The sequence below is a fragment of the Furipterus horrens genome, unplaced genomic scaffold (assembly GCF_987537825.1).
Source record: "Furipterus horrens unplaced genomic scaffold, mFurHor1.1.pri manual_scaffold_7, whole genome shotgun sequence".
Lineage (NCBI taxonomy): Eukaryota > Metazoa > Chordata > Mammalia > Chiroptera > Furipteridae > Furipterus > Furipterus horrens.
In genome coordinates, this window is record NW_028327177.1 from 21,266,889 (window position 1) to 21,284,825 (window position 17,937).

General features: G+C 38.0%; 1 protein-coding gene across 2 annotated transcripts in view; it reads left to right on the plus strand.

Moving 5' to 3' along the window:
- RSPO2 (R-spondin 2) overlaps positions 1–17,937 on the plus strand; it is a 144,034-nt gene that overhangs the window by 86,519 nt on the left and 39,578 nt on the right. Inside the window, exons 4-5 of one of the 2 annotated variants that reach the window (XM_090282761.1) lie at positions 5,010–5,153; positions 7,243–7,431. In XM_090282761.1, the coding sequence (XP_090138887.1) occupies positions 5,010–5,153; positions 7,243–7,431 (333 nt within the window). The remainder of the gene's footprint in view (positions 1–5,009; positions 5,154–7,242; positions 7,432–17,937) is intronic. The other variant, XM_090282762.1, reaches the window with a different exon arrangement.

Below are 17,937 nucleotides of genomic sequence, written 5' to 3' on the forward strand. Positions count from 1 at the left end.
AGGGCAGTTGATAGCTTTAAAAAGCTTTCAGATCATTCGTGTCTGTGATTAGCTGAGTTGCATCAGTTCAGGCTGCTGAATGCCTGGGCTGTGGGCATTGGTTTTATGTTGTGGCAACAAGTGACTGAGACCAGGAAGGTCAGCAGAGCTTCTGATGACAGTGAGAATTGGCACTGATCAAAGCTTTTATTTAAATGCTTTATTGAGTAAAAATAATTTAGTGTTTTTCTTTATGATTTGAGTGAAGGAAAAGGGCCATTGAATATACGAAAACAAAGGGTGCTGTCAAGAGATGGTCAAATGATTGTATAATTTGAAGACTAAAGCAGGTTCAGCAATATCAGATAAGGGGTGTGAGTTCATGCACCCAAATCTAGAGGAATCTGGGATGGCATAATATTTCTTTATTCAGTCTTCCCTTCACATCAAAAGAATTTATTTTAGAATGTTAATAAAATTTTATTTTCTCTAAATTAAAGTAGGTCACAAATGTATATTGCAATAACATTTTTTGCTTTGCTTTAATACTTACATGAATTATAATTGTAAAAGATTTATATAATTCAGAAATATATAATTTTAACAGATTTCAAAATTCTAATACCCCTTTCCTAAAGTAACTCCTCCAAGCTACTTCATATACACACATACACATGCATATATGCTTTTATTATATCATTTGCTAGGTATCCTGCAAATTGCCCATTTCACTTAACTAGAGGTCTTCATGATTATTCCCAGTCATGGCTTCTGATTCACCTCATGCTTTTATGGTTGTAGTATTACACATTTTGAATGCATCTGATTTCTTATTCTACTGAAATCTGAGGACAAACAATTAAGCTTTCTTTTAGCAGAATTTATGCCTGAAGAAGTCCTAAGGGGCTTTACAGAGAATGATAGGTATTTCAGAAATTCCACATTCTGTGAGTTGGTATTAGGAGCATGGAACAAAACGTGGAAAGGGAGTTACAGGTAGCAAGAAAGATCAGCCAAGCACCTTGTAAAATTAATTCCAAATGCTTTTTGCTATAACTCTTTGGCCAAAAGCTTATTGGTATAGGTCATGTTTTAGAGAAAAATCTAACTTTCTAGGTAATGATTTATGAAGTGCATAGTCCTCTTTTTTAAAATATAAATTCTTTGTTCTTTCATCCTTTAGTTCTGTTTTATCTTTGGAATGGTTATCATTACTTCTTGGGAAATCTGCTAACAGGAATGACTGCTTGCTTTAAAAAAAGGTACAAGAAAACCAACAATTAGTGGACATGCTGGTCATGTATTTTCACCATGATTAAGGAGCTCCTGACCAGCTATGGACCACTGTTTGGGTAAAATATATGTTGTAGCATTAAAGGCTACAAGTGAACCTTTTATGGGGTGATAAAGTGTTCTGTGCCTACCGTCCTCCCTGAAAAGAGCAATACTATAATTTGACTATAGACTTTCACCCACATATAGTTGGTTTTCCAATTGTAAATATGGTAACATTTCAGAAGTTGAATTAACTGCTTCATGGTGGTCATTTACTACATGAAGACCCGTTTAGAGTCAATATTGAAAGGTAACAAGTTGCCATTTTTCTTTTTATAGGTCTAGAAACTGTCAGTATTTATAATATAATTTGTTTTAATGGAATCTGTACATTTTTTAGACTTTAATTCTACTTTTTGGCTTTATTTTCTCAATTTTCAAAATTTTAATATTCAGTGGTTTCACGTTTTGGTTACTATTTTCTATTCCATTATTTCTTAGCTTGTAGGAACTATATATTTTAAAGCTTTTCTGAATTATTAAAGCTCCAAATACAGTATGGGCACTCGGAGGCTTGTTAAATGAATAAAAGCAATGCCATGGAGTTTTCATTAAGCTTTATGTGCTGTTAATTACCATCAATTAAATATGTTGCAAGTACTAATGTGCTATCATCTGTTGAAAACCTGACATTTCAATTAGCCAGTCCCCTAACCTTCTCTCCATACCTCTCTCTTTTTTTAAGTGTATTTTATTGATTATGTTGTTACGGTAGTTCCAATTTTTCCCCTCTGCTCCCCTCTGCCCAGTAACCCCCTTCCCTCCAGCAATCCCACCCCCTTAGTTCATGTCCATGGGTCGTGCATATAAGTTCTTTGGTTTCACCCTTTCCTATATTATTCTTAACTTCCCCCTGTCTATTTTGTACCAATTGATTATGCTTCTTAATCCCTGCACCACTTCCCCATTTCTCCTCATCCCCTCTCCCAGCTGATAACCCTCTAAATGATTCCCATACCTATGATTCTGTTCCTATTTTGGTTTGCTTGGTTGGATTTTTTATTTTTATTTTTTTTAGATTCAGTTGTTGATAGTTGTGAGTTTATTGTCATTTTAGTGTTCATAGCTTTGATCTTATTTTTCTTAAGTAAGTCTCTTTGACATTTCATATAATAACGACTTGGTGATGATGAACTCCTTTAGCTTCACCTTGTCTGGGAAGCACTTCATCTGCCCTTCCATTCAAAATGATAGCTTTGCTGGTTAGAGTATTCTTGGCTGTAGGTTGCTTTTCATCACATTGAATACTGCTTGCCAGTCCCTTCCTGCCTGCATATTGTCCGTTGAGAAATCAGCTGATAGTCCTATAGGCACCCCACTGTAGGCAACTCTCCACCTCTCTCTTGCTCCCCCCAGAACTCTGTCTTTATCTTTCACCTTTGGCATCTCAATTATGATGCGTTCTGGTGTGGTCCTCTCTGGGTCCAGCTCACCCGGGACCCTCCATGCTTTCCAGACCTGTATGTCCACCTCCTTTACAAAATTTGGGAAGCTTTCCTCATTTTTTTCAATTCTTGCTTCCTCATTCTGCACTGGTTGACTGCTTTTTTCTTCCTTATGTTCCAAATCATTGATTTGAACCCCTTTTTCCTTCCCTTCACCAATGGTTTTGTGTGGCTTTTCCTTCATCATAGTTAGCATAGCCTTCACTTCTTCTCTTATGTATTTGCCATACTCAAGCATATCTGTCAAGCCTGTGAGCATCTTTATCACCAGTGTTTTGAATTTTGCATCTGTTAGGTTGTCTACTCATTTGTGAGGCTGGCTATCTCATCATCATTTAGTTCTCCCACTGGAAACTTGATCCATTCCCCCTTTTGGGCCATACTTCTGTCTCCTCATTCTGACAGGCTCCTTTGTTTGGTTGCCTCCACATCCCAGATAGAGCTGTCACTCCTGTTATGTTGTAAGGGGCGGAGCCTTAGGGATTCATGAGTACAGGGAACCTGTTTCACTGCATTGTGGTATTGTATGTGGGGGAGGGGTCAGGGAGGGAACAATGCTGACAGCCCAGCACTCAGCCATTTTCCAGGCACCTCTCCCACTTCCACACCAGACAGCACCCCTCTAGCTGCTGCCCTGGCCATTGTTCGTTGTTCCCAGAGTGGGTGGGAACCGTGGGGGCTCTTTAAACAAGTGGACTCTGCTGAGACCGGCAGTTTCTGCCTCCATGCCAACCCCTACTGGTCTGCACAGTCAGAAGCAATGAGGCCTGATTTTCCCCGGTGCGGGGACTGTGAGCTGTGAGTTCTGGTGAGGAGCTGGGAACACTCCCCAGGTGTCACTCCTGACTTTTTAAAATGTGTGACTGCATTTTCTGCCAGCCTGCCACTGCCACTGCTCCTGCCACCACCACTCCATGTCCTTTCCACCTTGGCTCCACCCCTCCTGCCTGTCTGGATGAGTATTTCTTCTTTATACCTTTGTTTGCTGGACTTCCATGCAGTTTGATTTTCTGGAACTTCTGGTTGTTTCTAGTTTTGAGGTAGTTGTATTCCTTCTTAGCTGTGGAGCGAGATGTAACGTGTCTGTCTACGCCTCCATCTTGGCTGGAAGTCCATACTTCTCTTTGAAGAGTAGTTTAGAGTACATTAATTTTGACCTATGTAAGCTAGTTATCTCTGGCCCAGATGTTCCTGGTCCATCAGGGAATGTGACTTACAATACAAGGTAAAATATTGCTTCTTTTTACACTGTATTGTGTTGTTAAGTGGAACAATAAATGTTTCTAATCCACTATTGTGCAGACTACCTATTATGAGCCAATTAATTCACATATATTATTACAACTTCTCACAATAGCCTTGTAAAGTCAGTGGTGTCTCTGTTTTATACAGAAGGAAATAGGGGCTCAAGGAGACATGTAGTTGCCCAGCATCACGGAGCTGGTAAGGGCCGATCTGGGGTTCAAGCCCAGATGTAGCAGTCCTGAAAGAACTTCTGTTTCGCAGTCTGCTCCTATTAGCGAGTTACATAAAAAGGAGAACAGATTTAAGAGGCAATCAGTTTGGGGGGCTTTCAGAACCAGCTCAGCCACAGCTAGGTTTATGGCTTAATCTCTCTTCGTCTCAGGCTTCTTATTTGCAAAATAGGGATAGTACTGCTCATCTTGTAGGTTTATTATGAAGACTAAATGGAAATGCATGTAAAGCCTTTGGCACATTGTTATGTTTTTTAAAAAATAAAAAAATAAAAAAGGCCAAAACTACCCCCTCCGAGTTAAGAAACCTTTTGATGAAAGTAGATGCCAGCATTGACCAACATAAACAAAATTTTAATTTACAGTCCTGAAACAGAGGATACTGATTAGAGTATTCCTTTTGTGTTTTCCATTGTAGGTCTTTTGAAGAGCAGAACAGATTTCAGTCCCAGCAGCAATATAATTTGTAGTGGGGGTGGTTTTCTTTTTCTTTTAAATCCTTTTTAATCCCATTTGGAGTTGCAAAAATTTCTTCAGGGTCTCATGCTGCCTAGGGCCCTGGGTTGGAATTGTGTCTTCATTTATTGATGTGGTGAGTTGCTGCAAGAGGTAGAAGTGATTTAAAATGAGATGGCATTAGGAAACAAATGAGTTGAACACATATTTCTTTGACCACTAGAATTTCGATTGAGCTGACTGATGAGTTTGTGAAAGTTTTATTTGCAAAACAAGTGCATTTCTTTGACTGAAATTTTCTCTCAAAATTGTTTTTTAGGATGCAGAATAGAAAACTGTGATTCTTGCTTCAGCAAAGACTTTTGTACCAAGTGCAAAGCAGGCTTTTATTTGCATAGAGGCCGTTGCTTTGATGAATGTCCAGATGGTTTTGCACCATTAGATGAAACCATGGAATGTGTGGGTGAGTAGTTTTTTGTGTAACTTTCAAACTGCAACTTTTAACACCTGTTTCATGAGAAAGAAAAAGGCATCCTGGATATAGTCAACCTAAGAACAAATTGGTTCTCTTGTTGTCAGTTATAACTGAAAATTGTTTGTTTTTTGCTGACTTTCTGAATTCTTTATGCATCATGACATTGGGTAGTCTATATATTACATCTTGTCACAAAAGTTGTGAGCTGTGCATTTGCTAGATTTTTTAAATGCTGATAATGTTTTCATCATATGTATAACACATCCATTTCTTAATTATCTTAATAAATTATTAGTAATGTTAGAGAAAAACATTTGACTTAAAAGAAAAACAAGATTTTCAAGCAGTACCATGTAATTAATGATTCTTTCACGTTTGTTATGTATATTAATTATGAATCTTCTTAGCCATTAAAAAAAAAAACACCAGAAATAAAATTTTTGTGTAAAATACATTTTGATGATTGATTGTATGTTGCAAAGTGCATTAAAACAATTTTACTTTCCTGAGTTTAGATAGCTATAATGTATAATTTAATATATATATCATTTGGGAATAATAAGAATTACACATTTTATAAAGTTTATGCTTTTTGAGTGTTTGAAACACGTGGGTTTTTAATACTACTTGTTCACTCCTTTTATATGGTTTTGGTTTTGCTACCCCTGATGAAAAGGTAAAGAGTTGTCAGGCTTATATTTTGATGAATGCCTGAAGCTGTTCTTTGGTGTAATGGCATCTTCGCTGCTCCCATCCCTCTACTCCTACTCCTGAATTTCATTTGACATGTTCTACATCTGATATGATGTACAACAGAGCTATGTGTTATAAGTGAGACTTTCCATCTCCTTGAAATGGAGACTTAAAAGAAAATTGAGAGCTATTTTTCCTGCAGAAATATTGCTAAAATAGTCTATAATTATATATTTAAAAGCTTGCAGAGAACACATTTAAATAAGAGGTTTATGAAGAAATGTGTACTTATGTTCTTATTTATGTGTGAGTGAATGCATTCATACAGGCAACGCCCTATTAAAAAATAAGAAAGTCAGTAGAAGAGCATATTGAGAATGTTGAGTTTGCTTTTGAAAGTCAAGACCCATGCCCCTTACAACAGTCAATGGAAACCCTTAAAACAAATCACAAATCGAGTCCTGTGCATTCCCCTGAATACAGTCTTTTTTTTTTTTTTTTTCACTTGAATACAAATCTTAAATAGCTTTGAAAAATCTAAGAGCAATTGTAATGCCTACTAAGATCTGGAATGTGTATGGACCCTGGGCCTGGATCTTGATCTGGTAGTGTGAAGGGGCTTTTTAATGGTGAATTTGATGAAGAGGTTTAACTTTAGGTATTTTTGTCCTTTTATTCTCCAACCTCACTGCAGGGGGTTGGAGGGTAGCTTACTTTTCCACTGTATGAATTTACAAAAGGGGATGCTAACAGCTAGATATATAATCAAGGAAAATAATGCACTTTTCAAATAATCTGATCATGCTTGTTTACTTTTCAAAGTAAAATAATGTATAGCACCAATTTAGGGAATAAGAAATACATACTGTGGTTTCCAGACACCTATTGAAAGAACTGAGATAATCAGAAAATGCAAAACAAACACTCTATTCTTTTCCCCAAGTATGTACTTTCAAAATAAAACTTACACACTTGTGTATTTCAGTGGGGACATTCAGAATTAACCAGTAAAATCTTGTCTTCTGTCATAGTATGAAAATAGTATCTTCTACTGTAGGTTTTAGCTATTGAATATTTTAGAGATTATGTATTTCAGTGTCTTTAGAATGGACCAGTCGCATCTCTTCAAAAAAAATGAACTAAGACAAATAAAAATTAATAGTCTTTAAATTACTTATGTGGCAATTGTAAATTAAAGTAACCCTATGGTTCAAAGAACTAAAGTTCCCGAAAGGTGAATATAGGTCTTTGTGGGCTGTACAACTTAATCTTTGGATTCTGAAGGTGGGGAGAATATGAAGCCCTGCTATATAAATTTGATGGCAGTGGAGCAAATGGATATCAAGTTTTTATTTGTTTTTGTTTTTGTTTTGTCTTTATTTAGAAGGATGTGAAGTTGGTCATTGGAGTGAATGGGGAACTTGTAGCAGAAATAATCGCACATGTGGATTTAAATGGGGTCTGGAAACCAGAACACGGCAAATTGTTAAAAAACCAGCAAAAGACACAATACCATGTCCAACCATTGCTGAATCCAGGAGATGTAAGATGGCCATGAGGCATTGTCCAGGAGGTGAGTTCGAATAATCACTACTGTGAGCTGTGCGCTTTCTAAATTCGCCTCTGCCCTAACCATCCTCTCTCTCAATAAAGAGTATTTATCCATGAAAGGAATCGGATAATAACATTGGTCAGAGGGTAAAATTTCACATTGTATATATTTGGAGATGGACACTTAAATTGTGAAGAATATAAAGTATTGCATATACTTTCATGATACCTTGGTAATAATTACATTGCAAATGAGCTTTCTAGAAGTTTGTGCCTTTTTTTTTTTTTTTTTGGTTAAAGTACCATAAAAGTAGGACTTATGAAATCGGGCTTTTTTGCAGATGTTGCTCTCAGGGAAGTGGCCAACTTTCAGTAAGAAGAGTTTAGATTAGAAAGGTTTATGGAATCTGTAAAATCATCTGCATCATTACTAGTTGAAGATGACAACTTAAAATAAACTTGCCCAAACACTGGGAGGAATAAACGTTGTCTTAATGTTACCACAATTAACTGGTTCTCTTTGTTTTGATAATAATTTGTAGAAAACAGCTACTGGTATGTGTGTGTTTATTCATGTCTTTGTGGTAATTGTGCTGATTTGCAGTAATTATTCTGTAATAACAGGATTAGGCTCATTTACAAACCAGGAGACGTGTACATAGCTCAGGTGCTGTCTGAAGCTGAGTCAGTCTGTTTGAAATGTAGTCCTCAGCGCCCTTGCTGTGGTTCTTAAAGCATAATCGCTTGTTCCCGTTTATTTTATCACTAGTAGATGCTACATTGTCAGAGATGAAGCTGGGGTGTTTTTAGTTCACAGCATAGAAAAGCAAAAAAGAAAGTTGCATTTGGAAAATTGCCCCATAAAATAATCAAAACTTTGTTTGCCTTTATTTTTGCTGCTGGTGCATAGTTTTTCAGCTTCGTGGTTATAGGCCAGAGAGAGACTATATCTCTGCTTAAAATGGATTTATATCCATATTATGCTGCCTCATAGAGAATGTCTATGATCCGTGGAGGAAGACAAACTTTTAAGACTTGAAGACTCCAGTCTGCCTTTGAGAACTATTAGATCCAGATTCAGAAGCTACTATTAGGAAGGCAGCTTTTCCCCTTGAATTAGTTTTGCTTTGCTTTGCTGGGTCTTTGAAACAAAGTTTTTTTTTGGGTTTGCTTTTCACTAACAAGGATGGTTTTGTTCAGTTAAACTGGGTATTTTTCAGTCAAAATATAAGAAAATATTTTCTTACAAAACTAATAAGCCACTTCTTGGGTAGCTGAGAGCATTTAACCTGCAACCTTGTGCCTAAAAACAAACCCGATGTATTCAGGTATTGGAAATAAAGACTTCCTTTGTTGTATATTGTTTATATAACTACCCTCCCCCCATTTCTCTTCCAGCAATGTGGTCCCCCAATTGTGGTTTACGTTAATAGCAAAAATTAACCTGAAAATGCTCCTCTAACAAACATGCTTATGTGTAACAAGAGCCAGAATATTCCCCTCCTCTCCCAAACTATTTTGACCTAGCCCCAGTCTTGCTTGAGAATTCTGTAGATAACAGCTAGACTGTTAACCTATTTATTGCACTTGTATTTTTTGTGCTACCAACAACAATATACTGTCTTATAGAGTACAACTTGACATTCTCAGCAAATTAAATTCTGCCAGACTAAATGCTTATGTATCATCTGCTAATATTCTCTTTTGGATAACCAGCAATGAACTCTGATTTAACTTGTATTTAGGTTTTATCATGTATTATTTATTAGGGGAGACTGACTATTGTTCTGCTCCCCGAATCTACATTTTCAGTTTAATAAATTCAATTTTTATATAACCTTTAAAGTTAGTAGGTCTAAAAGTTTCTATGGAAATTTATTTTATTGTTTTATGTTTCATAAAAAGGGAACTACAATAGAATTGTTGATATAAATGGAAAATGACTGCAATAAAATAACTTCTGTTTAAAAAATGTAAGAAATTAAAACTAGAAAATTATTTTTGGAACTTGAGCACCAACTGATAAAAATTGGCATAACTTCCAGTGATGTATCCCACCTTGCCTCAGGTGAGAGAGCAAAAAGTTCCTTTCTTCAGTAGGTCACAGTGATTAATGGAAGAATGGAGGAGAAAACCACTTCATCCCATTTTACATCTTGATTTGATTTTAGTGATCTGCTTTGACAAACCATGCAAAAATGTAAGTCGTAATCAGGTTGGGAATACAGGCATTTTTCAGATCTTTTCAACATATGTATGGATTTTTCTCCTGTTGGAGCCAATCTTAACCTGATTGCACACAAACACAGCCTTAACCTCCTTCACACTAAAGCACCAGCACATTAAAATCAGCTGCTTTTGATTACTGGAAGGCAGAAGTAGAGGTCACCACAATGAAATAGTCACTAAGTGTATAAGATATTATGTGAAAAACTATCAAAAATGAGAAAATAAATGGATGCAAGATTTGGAAAAAAAAAAAAAAAAAAAAGAAAAGCATTGTAATGCTTCAGCCTATTTTCCCCTAAAGGACATATGCTTAATTTGTTTAAAAAATTATCTGAAAGTATTCTAAGTCAAGGATGGATTTACACATGAGTTACTTGGTGTTCCTTCCCCAATTTTTCTTTTAGGTTAGTTTTCCTTTATTTCTGATGACAATAACCTGTAGAGACTCTTAGGCTTTTCTGACACTCATTTTTCAGGGTTCTAATCTGGTTATCAGGTCTGAATCTCTGTACCCTGTCAAGCCATTAATTCTGTGACCCTTGGCAAGTCACTTAACCTCATTTGGCCTCTATTTCCTCTATTGTAAATTGGAGGGTATTAGGGTAGGTGAACTCTAAGATCCAGTCCAGTTCTCAAATCCAGTGATTCTAAGATTAATTGTCAGAAGATGCAGGCAGTTTCTGTGGTTGTCATGTGAAGGGTAAAGAGGAGACTTGTAAGCCCAAGAGCACTGTTTTACAACCAAAGAACCAAACACTTTTTTAGTAGCTGCACTGGGCAGTTGCCAAGTTGTTCACATTTAGCAGTTTCACCCTCTTTCTACCTTTTCTTTCCTTCTCACTGGTAGTTAACCCTCAAAGACTATGCAAGACTCTTTTTTAAGTCCACATTTGACCTGTGTTTAGCTACCAAGATAGCAGGAGGGCAGACAGTGAGGAAAAAGAGGAGCTTAAAAGACCATGGAAAAAAGATAGTGAGTGAGAAAAATATATACTGAACAATGAATATAGGAAACAAGGAGAAAAAAGGATGGACTACTTAAAAATGAAGGTTATACTCAGTGCATCTAAACCTGTCTTCCCTTCCTCCACCCTGAGCACACTAATAGAAGTCACCCTATTGGGACTGATTTATTCTATTAACATAGAACCTGCATCTTGAATGAAAGGAATTTCAAGCCTGAACCGTGTTGTATATTAGGCGATATATTAATAGAAAAAATATAAACATGCTCCTAGTATACATTGAAATGACTAGTAGAAGAGCAAAATCATGGTTGTGGAGGTACAAGTTGGAAGATGCTCATGTATAGGGGACGTGTTGACATTTGGAGATGGTTGTAGCCTCCCACTCTTTCACAGGATTGGCTACTGTAACCTCAACCTGAATTTTTCTGTCCTGTCTGTATGGGGCTCATTATTTTGTAAGGTCTTATGACAATTAATTTTAATTCATTCATGTCTATGTACCAATCATTGGTCTAGGCATAATATGGAATTCTTCTAGAGCTTTATCTAATGGGGATATGGCAATAAAGAAGTGGATGAGTGTATAATTTCATGTGGAGATCGAGGCTGTGAAGAGAAATAAAGCAGGATAAAGAGCCGGGGAAAGAGCTGGTTGGGAGTGTCTATTTTATGTAGGATATTCAGGGAAATTGAGGGAGTAACATGTGATTAAAGATCTGAATGAAGGAAACCTGTTGATAGACCTAAGAAAGACTGTTTGGCTACTGGCTCACTGGCTACGTTATGTGTCTATCTTGATCCTTCCACTGTACTTTAGGGAGGAGGAAGGAACTGAGATTTAGGGAGGTGCTGAATGGTCCAAGGTGACGCATAGCAAGTTTCTAGAGGTAGAGCCAAGAATAGGACCAATGTTTTGCTGCCTAGGAAACCCAAGTTTTCCTGTGCCTTTTCCTTGTTTTTTATAATAAAAATCAAAGATAGAGCCATGGCTGCCCATCATTGAAGAAGCCAACTTTAAACTATTTCTCTTTCCAACAGACACATCATTTTACTTTTGCTCTACAAATACTTTTCACAAACATGGCACTCTGCCATCACCACCATGTTCCAGCTTGAAATAGCTAGTGGGACATACCCCAAAGGTCATTTTGTACATGCCAAAGTGTTGAGCCACTCACTGACTTTGCTTTGATTCAGCTGTCCCTACTAAGACCTCTTCCTTTCTAATTCTACTGTCATTGGTCCTCACTTTGTTGGTAAAGAAGAGTGACTTGAAGATTTCATCCTTTCCACCCTTAGGCTTTCAGAGTCACCTTCTAGCTGAGGCTGCCTTGTTTTGAGTCACGTCCAGCATTCACCTCTGCCCCCTTACTCCCTGGTCTGCACGTAAGTGCTGGGATCCAAGCCCCACCCCCACATCCAGTAACTCTGTGCCCAGCATGGTTTTTCTCCTTCTGACACATTTAAGCAGTCAGACTGTTAAAGGAATTTAGGTGATGCTTTGACATATGCTCAGATAGCTTTTCTCCCTTTACCTCATGGCTGCCTTGACTCACCATACCGCCATTGTTAGTAGCAAAATAATGCAATTCTTTGAGCCCTAATTGTATTTTGTCAAGAGTGTGCTAAAATTTAAATATGGAATCCCCTACTCCATCCTATTTCAATTGGAAAATAACTTATTCCTCTTATAAGACCTTACTTGACCATTATCTACTTTTTTTTAAAATGTGGCTTTTAAATTGGCAGGAAATAAAAGAAAATATTATTTAGCAACTTAGACCCTTAATTTCTGCAAACATCTGCTTTTAAAAAAGCAATAGCAATAAGACTTCTCTAATCTTTGTTTTCTGTATATAAATTGACAGCAATGTGTGGACTAGGTATTAGATAATATAACTAGAGATGGTTGTAGATTGCGATGGATTAAACTGAGAGTAGGAAATAAGCACATTTTCAGTAGGATAAGGGTCAAGAAAATATGCTTTAGACATATGTTCTTTATTTCTGTACATTTTGTTTACACTTGAGTTACAATTTATGTGGTCTGTTTTATACATGCCAACCTCAAGAATAGTTTGGAAGAGAGGATAAAAGTAAAACCTCTTTTGTTCTGAAACTTTCATGGTTGTCAGGAAGGTAGATATTGAAATTTTTATGTGAAGAAGACAGCATCTAAAAAGGGGAAATTCTTGTTGCCCTCTATTTGCTATGCTAAACACTTTATTATATTTTAAAATCAGTGACTTGTATTAGTCACTTTAAGCAAATTGTACTATTTCCCAGGTGCTTTGGATACATGGCAGCTAGTGGTAACGTTTATTTTATAGTCATTATAAACTGGAACAGTCACTCATAAGCAGCCGCATTTCAAATGTGAATGTATAATTATTATATTAAATTGATGTTTAGCAAAGATCCACCTGCCCACAAACATCTCTCTCAGTAGCTGAAGTGTCCGAAGTTCCTGCTTCAGTGATCTCAACGATGAACCTGAGGCGGCATCTTGGGAGGGATGCCCACCCTCTCTCTACCCTCAACCCCCCCCTTTTTTTTCTTGTTTGCTGAAAAGTGGGTAGGTGATAACTATTCACACCTGTTGTTGGCAGTGTTTTTTTTGTTTTTGCTTTCCTGGGGTTTTATTTTAGCAATGATTTCCTTTGGATCTAGTTGTCACTTTCAGAGTGCGAGGGCTCCAATGTGGTGTGCAAGGGAGATCATGAAACGTCCAGGGAGTGCAAGACTAAGTGCAGTTTTGGACTCAGACGTGGAAATCTTGGGGCGTGCAAAGCTCTCATCACATGGAAGCTGAGGGCGGGATATAAGACAGCTTCTCCGCGTTTCATTTTGAGCCTGTCCTGGTGCCAGCCTGGCTCGCCGGAGGGGCCCGGAGCGAGTGAGTGAAAAGAGCCACACCTTTGTGCCATTCTCTACAGCTTCCCATCTGGAGTCTCTACTAGCCCCATTTAATTACAGTCTGGAGCAACATGTCCTAGTCTCTTTTATGGGTCCTTGTAAAAAGGATTTCTCAACTACATATGCCACCAACGGCCCAGCATTCTGTGTGCAGCAAGGCAAGGACAGGAAAATTCCAAAGGGGCCTTTCTTTTATGAATTTTACACAGCAGTAAGCTACTCTGATCTTAATGTAAAATATATAAGACAATTTTTTTCAATGCTCTAAAATAAAAACAACTTTAATAGGACACACATGGTGTCAGTGGTGGACCCCCTCCGCCCCCCATTTACAGGGAACTTTAGTTGTTGGTATTTTTTTTCCCCTCTTAGGAGATAAGAGAGTCTCAAGTACAAATCCCCTAATGATTTCTTAGAACAACTTACTTTCCTCATCAGACACCTCTGTGGGACTTTCACTGGTGTTGATAAAAGGCGCAGGCGGTTTGCTCACTGAGATTTCCTGTAAATACTTCTCCAGCTACTGGAATGACCTAGAGCTGTGCTTGTGGACATCCTCCAGGATCAGGAGACAGGGAAAAAAAACAACATTTTAATGGAAATAATGACAGAGTTTTACTAAAATCCCAGTGTGATTCATGTTGTCATCATACAGAAGTGCTTGAGATGATAAAGTTACTTGGGCAATAGAGAGGGGCTAAAAGATTCCGGTGGCAAAAGTTATTACAATGAATTTAAACAAAAATGTAAAGGCAGTAGATTTTTGCCTTGCAATTGACCAGCTTATATAATGCCTGGACCTGATATTTCTGTGCATCGGTATTATTTTCTTGTATTTGAGCTTGTGTAGGCAAGAGACATTTAATAGTTGATGTTATGCCCTTATATCCTGCCAGTTACTCAAAGGATTTAATAATAACTGAATGTAAAAGGATATTTAATAACATACCAAAACAAAAAACAAATTTAAAAGATCAGAACTAGGTCGTCGTCAGCCGTCCGTCTCGAGAGACGATGGTGTAGCTTCTTCAGAGTCTATCTGCACCGCCAAGAATGGCTGTGCAGTCCGACTCGGGAGTGACATGGTATCTGTCTCCTCCCGTGTTGAATCGACATCTTGCGATGACGCTGAAGCTACAGAGCCTGGGCAGGGTAATATGGAGGGTCTGCTGTTGCCCATGCAGCAGACCCCCCCTCTCTTCGCAGCTGAAGGGTCCAAGGGAAAGACGGAGTCGATACAGCTTGGGTTCAGGTGCGCCGCAGGAGTTGCCGGTGTTGACTACAACGTCAAACCGCCTTAGGGACTCCGGCTCTGGATTTTCTGTCGGGGTTTACTCCCTTAGCCTTTCCCCTGAAGAGGTATGCCGCAAGGCAGCGGAGGTTTTTTGGAGTCAGAGTTTTCCTTCTCTGATGTACCCTGACTGGAAGATCGAACCAGCGACACTTAGCTCGCAGGCCGACGCTCAATCCACTGAGCTAAACCAGCCAGGGCAATCAGAACTAGGTAAAACTTAGAATAAAAACTCAGGACTGACAAAGAAAACAGAGCATACGAATATGTGTTGGTTGAAATAATTGGTCCAAAAATTAGGACTTGGGCTTCTTACTAGGCAAAGGGGAAAAGTAGATATGTTTTTTCCTATTCTTATTTAAAATAAGTGATATAAAATAGAATATCAATTTCATAACTACTTTTAAAGGCAAAAATCACTGCACATATGTATGTATATATACACACAAACATACGCACATGTACATATATACACAGCACATATATACATATAAACATGAATGTATACATGTGTGTGTGTATATATGAATACACATATATACACAACATCAGAGAAGGAAAACTCTGACTCCAAAAAACCTCCGCTGCCTTGCGGCATACCTCTTCAGGGGAAAGGCTAAGGGAGTAAACCCTGACAGAAAATCCGGAGCCGGAGTCCCTAAGGCGGTTTGACGTTGTAGTCAACACTGGCAACTCCTGCGGCGCACCTGAACCCAAGCTGTATCGACTCTGTCTTTCCCTTGGACCCTTCAGCTGCGAAGAGAGGGGGGGTCTGCTGCATGGGCAACAGCAGACCCTCCATATTACCCTGCCCAGGCTCTGTAGCTTCAGCGTCATCGCAAGATGTCGATTCAACACGGGAGGAGACAGATACCATGTCACTCCCGAGTCGGACTGCACAGCCATTCTCGGCGGTGCAGATAGACTCTTAAGAAGCTACACCATCGTCTCTCGAGACGGACGGCTGCCGACGATATACACAACACACACACATATATGAATACAGATTCCATTTCAGACAATTCAAGTATGTGCATGTGTGTGGGAAGGATGGGTCTTACATCATAGAACTGAGGAAATTAATGATAATTCTCAAGCATTCTAGTCCCATAGGAAGACACACACTAAACATATTTCTCAAATGGGGAATCACATCCAGAGCAGTGAGCAGTAAAGTGGACAGTGTCTTCAACGACATCTATGTAACGGATCCATGTTTCCAGAGGCATGAGGCAGCTTGGGAGTGTTTATCACTCAACAAAAGTGGGAGGAACAACCGTGAAATGTGACTTGAGAGGGGCACAGGCAATATCAAATTAGAGCTTTTTTGACTTACCTGTTGTATTTGAATGGAATCCTTTTGGTTCTTTTAGTGACTGTTGAATAATTTCAGAACTTCCTGTTGTCTAGCAAATCTAGAAAATGTACATTTGTACTGAGGATCAGTTCTGTTTGAACTAAACGTGGTGTCTTTTCTACATAGTACTATGTTCTTAAGTATGACCAGGAGTTACATATTTAGATGCAGAGTTATTTCTGTTAATTATATCAAGTCCTGCAGTAAGATTTTAAATAACCTTTTGTGATTTTTGTTTCTTTTACAAGACTGGCCCTCAATTATTTTAATCTGGCAAAACTATTTGATATGAGAACCATATAGGTTTTGAGTAAATACTCACTGAGTTGAATTGACTTTATTAAAATATGTTACAAGGTGCCTTCTAATCCCTCTTTTGAACCAACTTTCCGATATAATTCAGGTAGTAAATATTGGAGCTGAATTTTCAATGCAGTCAATCCATGATTTTCCTATTGGAGCTGAATTTTCAATGCAGTCAATCCATGATTTTCCTATTGCCATATCTACAGGTTCATCAAACCAATTATTTAATCATCTGTTAATTCCTTTGTTCTAAAGAAATGGCAAATTGGGAGGGGAAGATACAGACAAAAGAGTTTATAGTCTAATTAGGGAAGAATAAAATGCACATTACAAAATAAAGGAGGCAGAGTTGTATTTGTAAATGTGGATATGTATTGTTAAAGGCTCTGATATTATAGGAAAAAAGTTTCATTTTTAGTTCTTGTGGCCAGGGAATACTTCCTAAAGAGCAAAACTTAAATCATATTGGGAGGAAAACCTGTTGAAAAACGGAGGAGATTTTTTTTTTTTTAGACACAATATTGTGTTGATGCCAAAATGTGTCCAAGGGTGTTGAGCAAGAGAGCCTAGTTGAAGCTCAGAGGTTGTAAGTGGCAGTCACACAAGCTCACAGCAGAAGTAGAAGTTTCATACTGACTGTGAAGTGCTTCTATGGAGAGGACAGGATTTTGAATTTTACTTTGTACACAGTGGAGAGACATAGGGGACTTTTGATCACAGCGGTGTTCTAGTAGAATGCTGATGGAAGGCGGAAGTGACTTAGGTTGTATTGGTAAGGTATAAGAAAACAAACTGCACACCCCAGATTCAGGGCAGCTTTTTAAACAGAGCCTGAGTTTGGGAGAATTACCAAAGAATATTTATGCATTCTGATGTTTATGCATTTTTCTGTTAGGCTTGCTTTTCTGAAGAGTGTAGGATTTTGCCTTGACTTGCAGTCCACTATGACCCTTACATCTCTTTTCTGCCAACTTTCTAAGCCAAGCCATTCCCCAGTTTTATGAGTGGAGTTTATTTTTTTATATCTAGGTACATTTTGCATTTAACCTAACTGAACTGTTTTTGCTTTTTAACTGCCACTTCCATATGCCATTTGCTAAGACCCTCGAATGTATTATTCCGTTTTCTAGCTTATGATGTTAACTTGTAAAAAGGGTTTTCCTTAACAGCCAGCGTACAAAAATTTAAAGTACATGAGTATTATTCAGATCAAGGATGAAATGCTCCTACAGAGTCCAATTTCAGTTATATATCTAAGGTGGTTTTATGTAGCATGTTGTGTACTAGCAGCTGCCTGAACATTGGGCTGAGAAGGATTCTGAATGCTGGGTTCTGGAGAAAAGTGTATAGTTATCAACTTGTTGTTTTTGCAGCATTGGGTGGGAAGCAATGTATCATGTATTTGTTCCTCTTAATTCTAATCATTTTGACCCATCTGTTCATGACTTTCTCCTGCCTTCC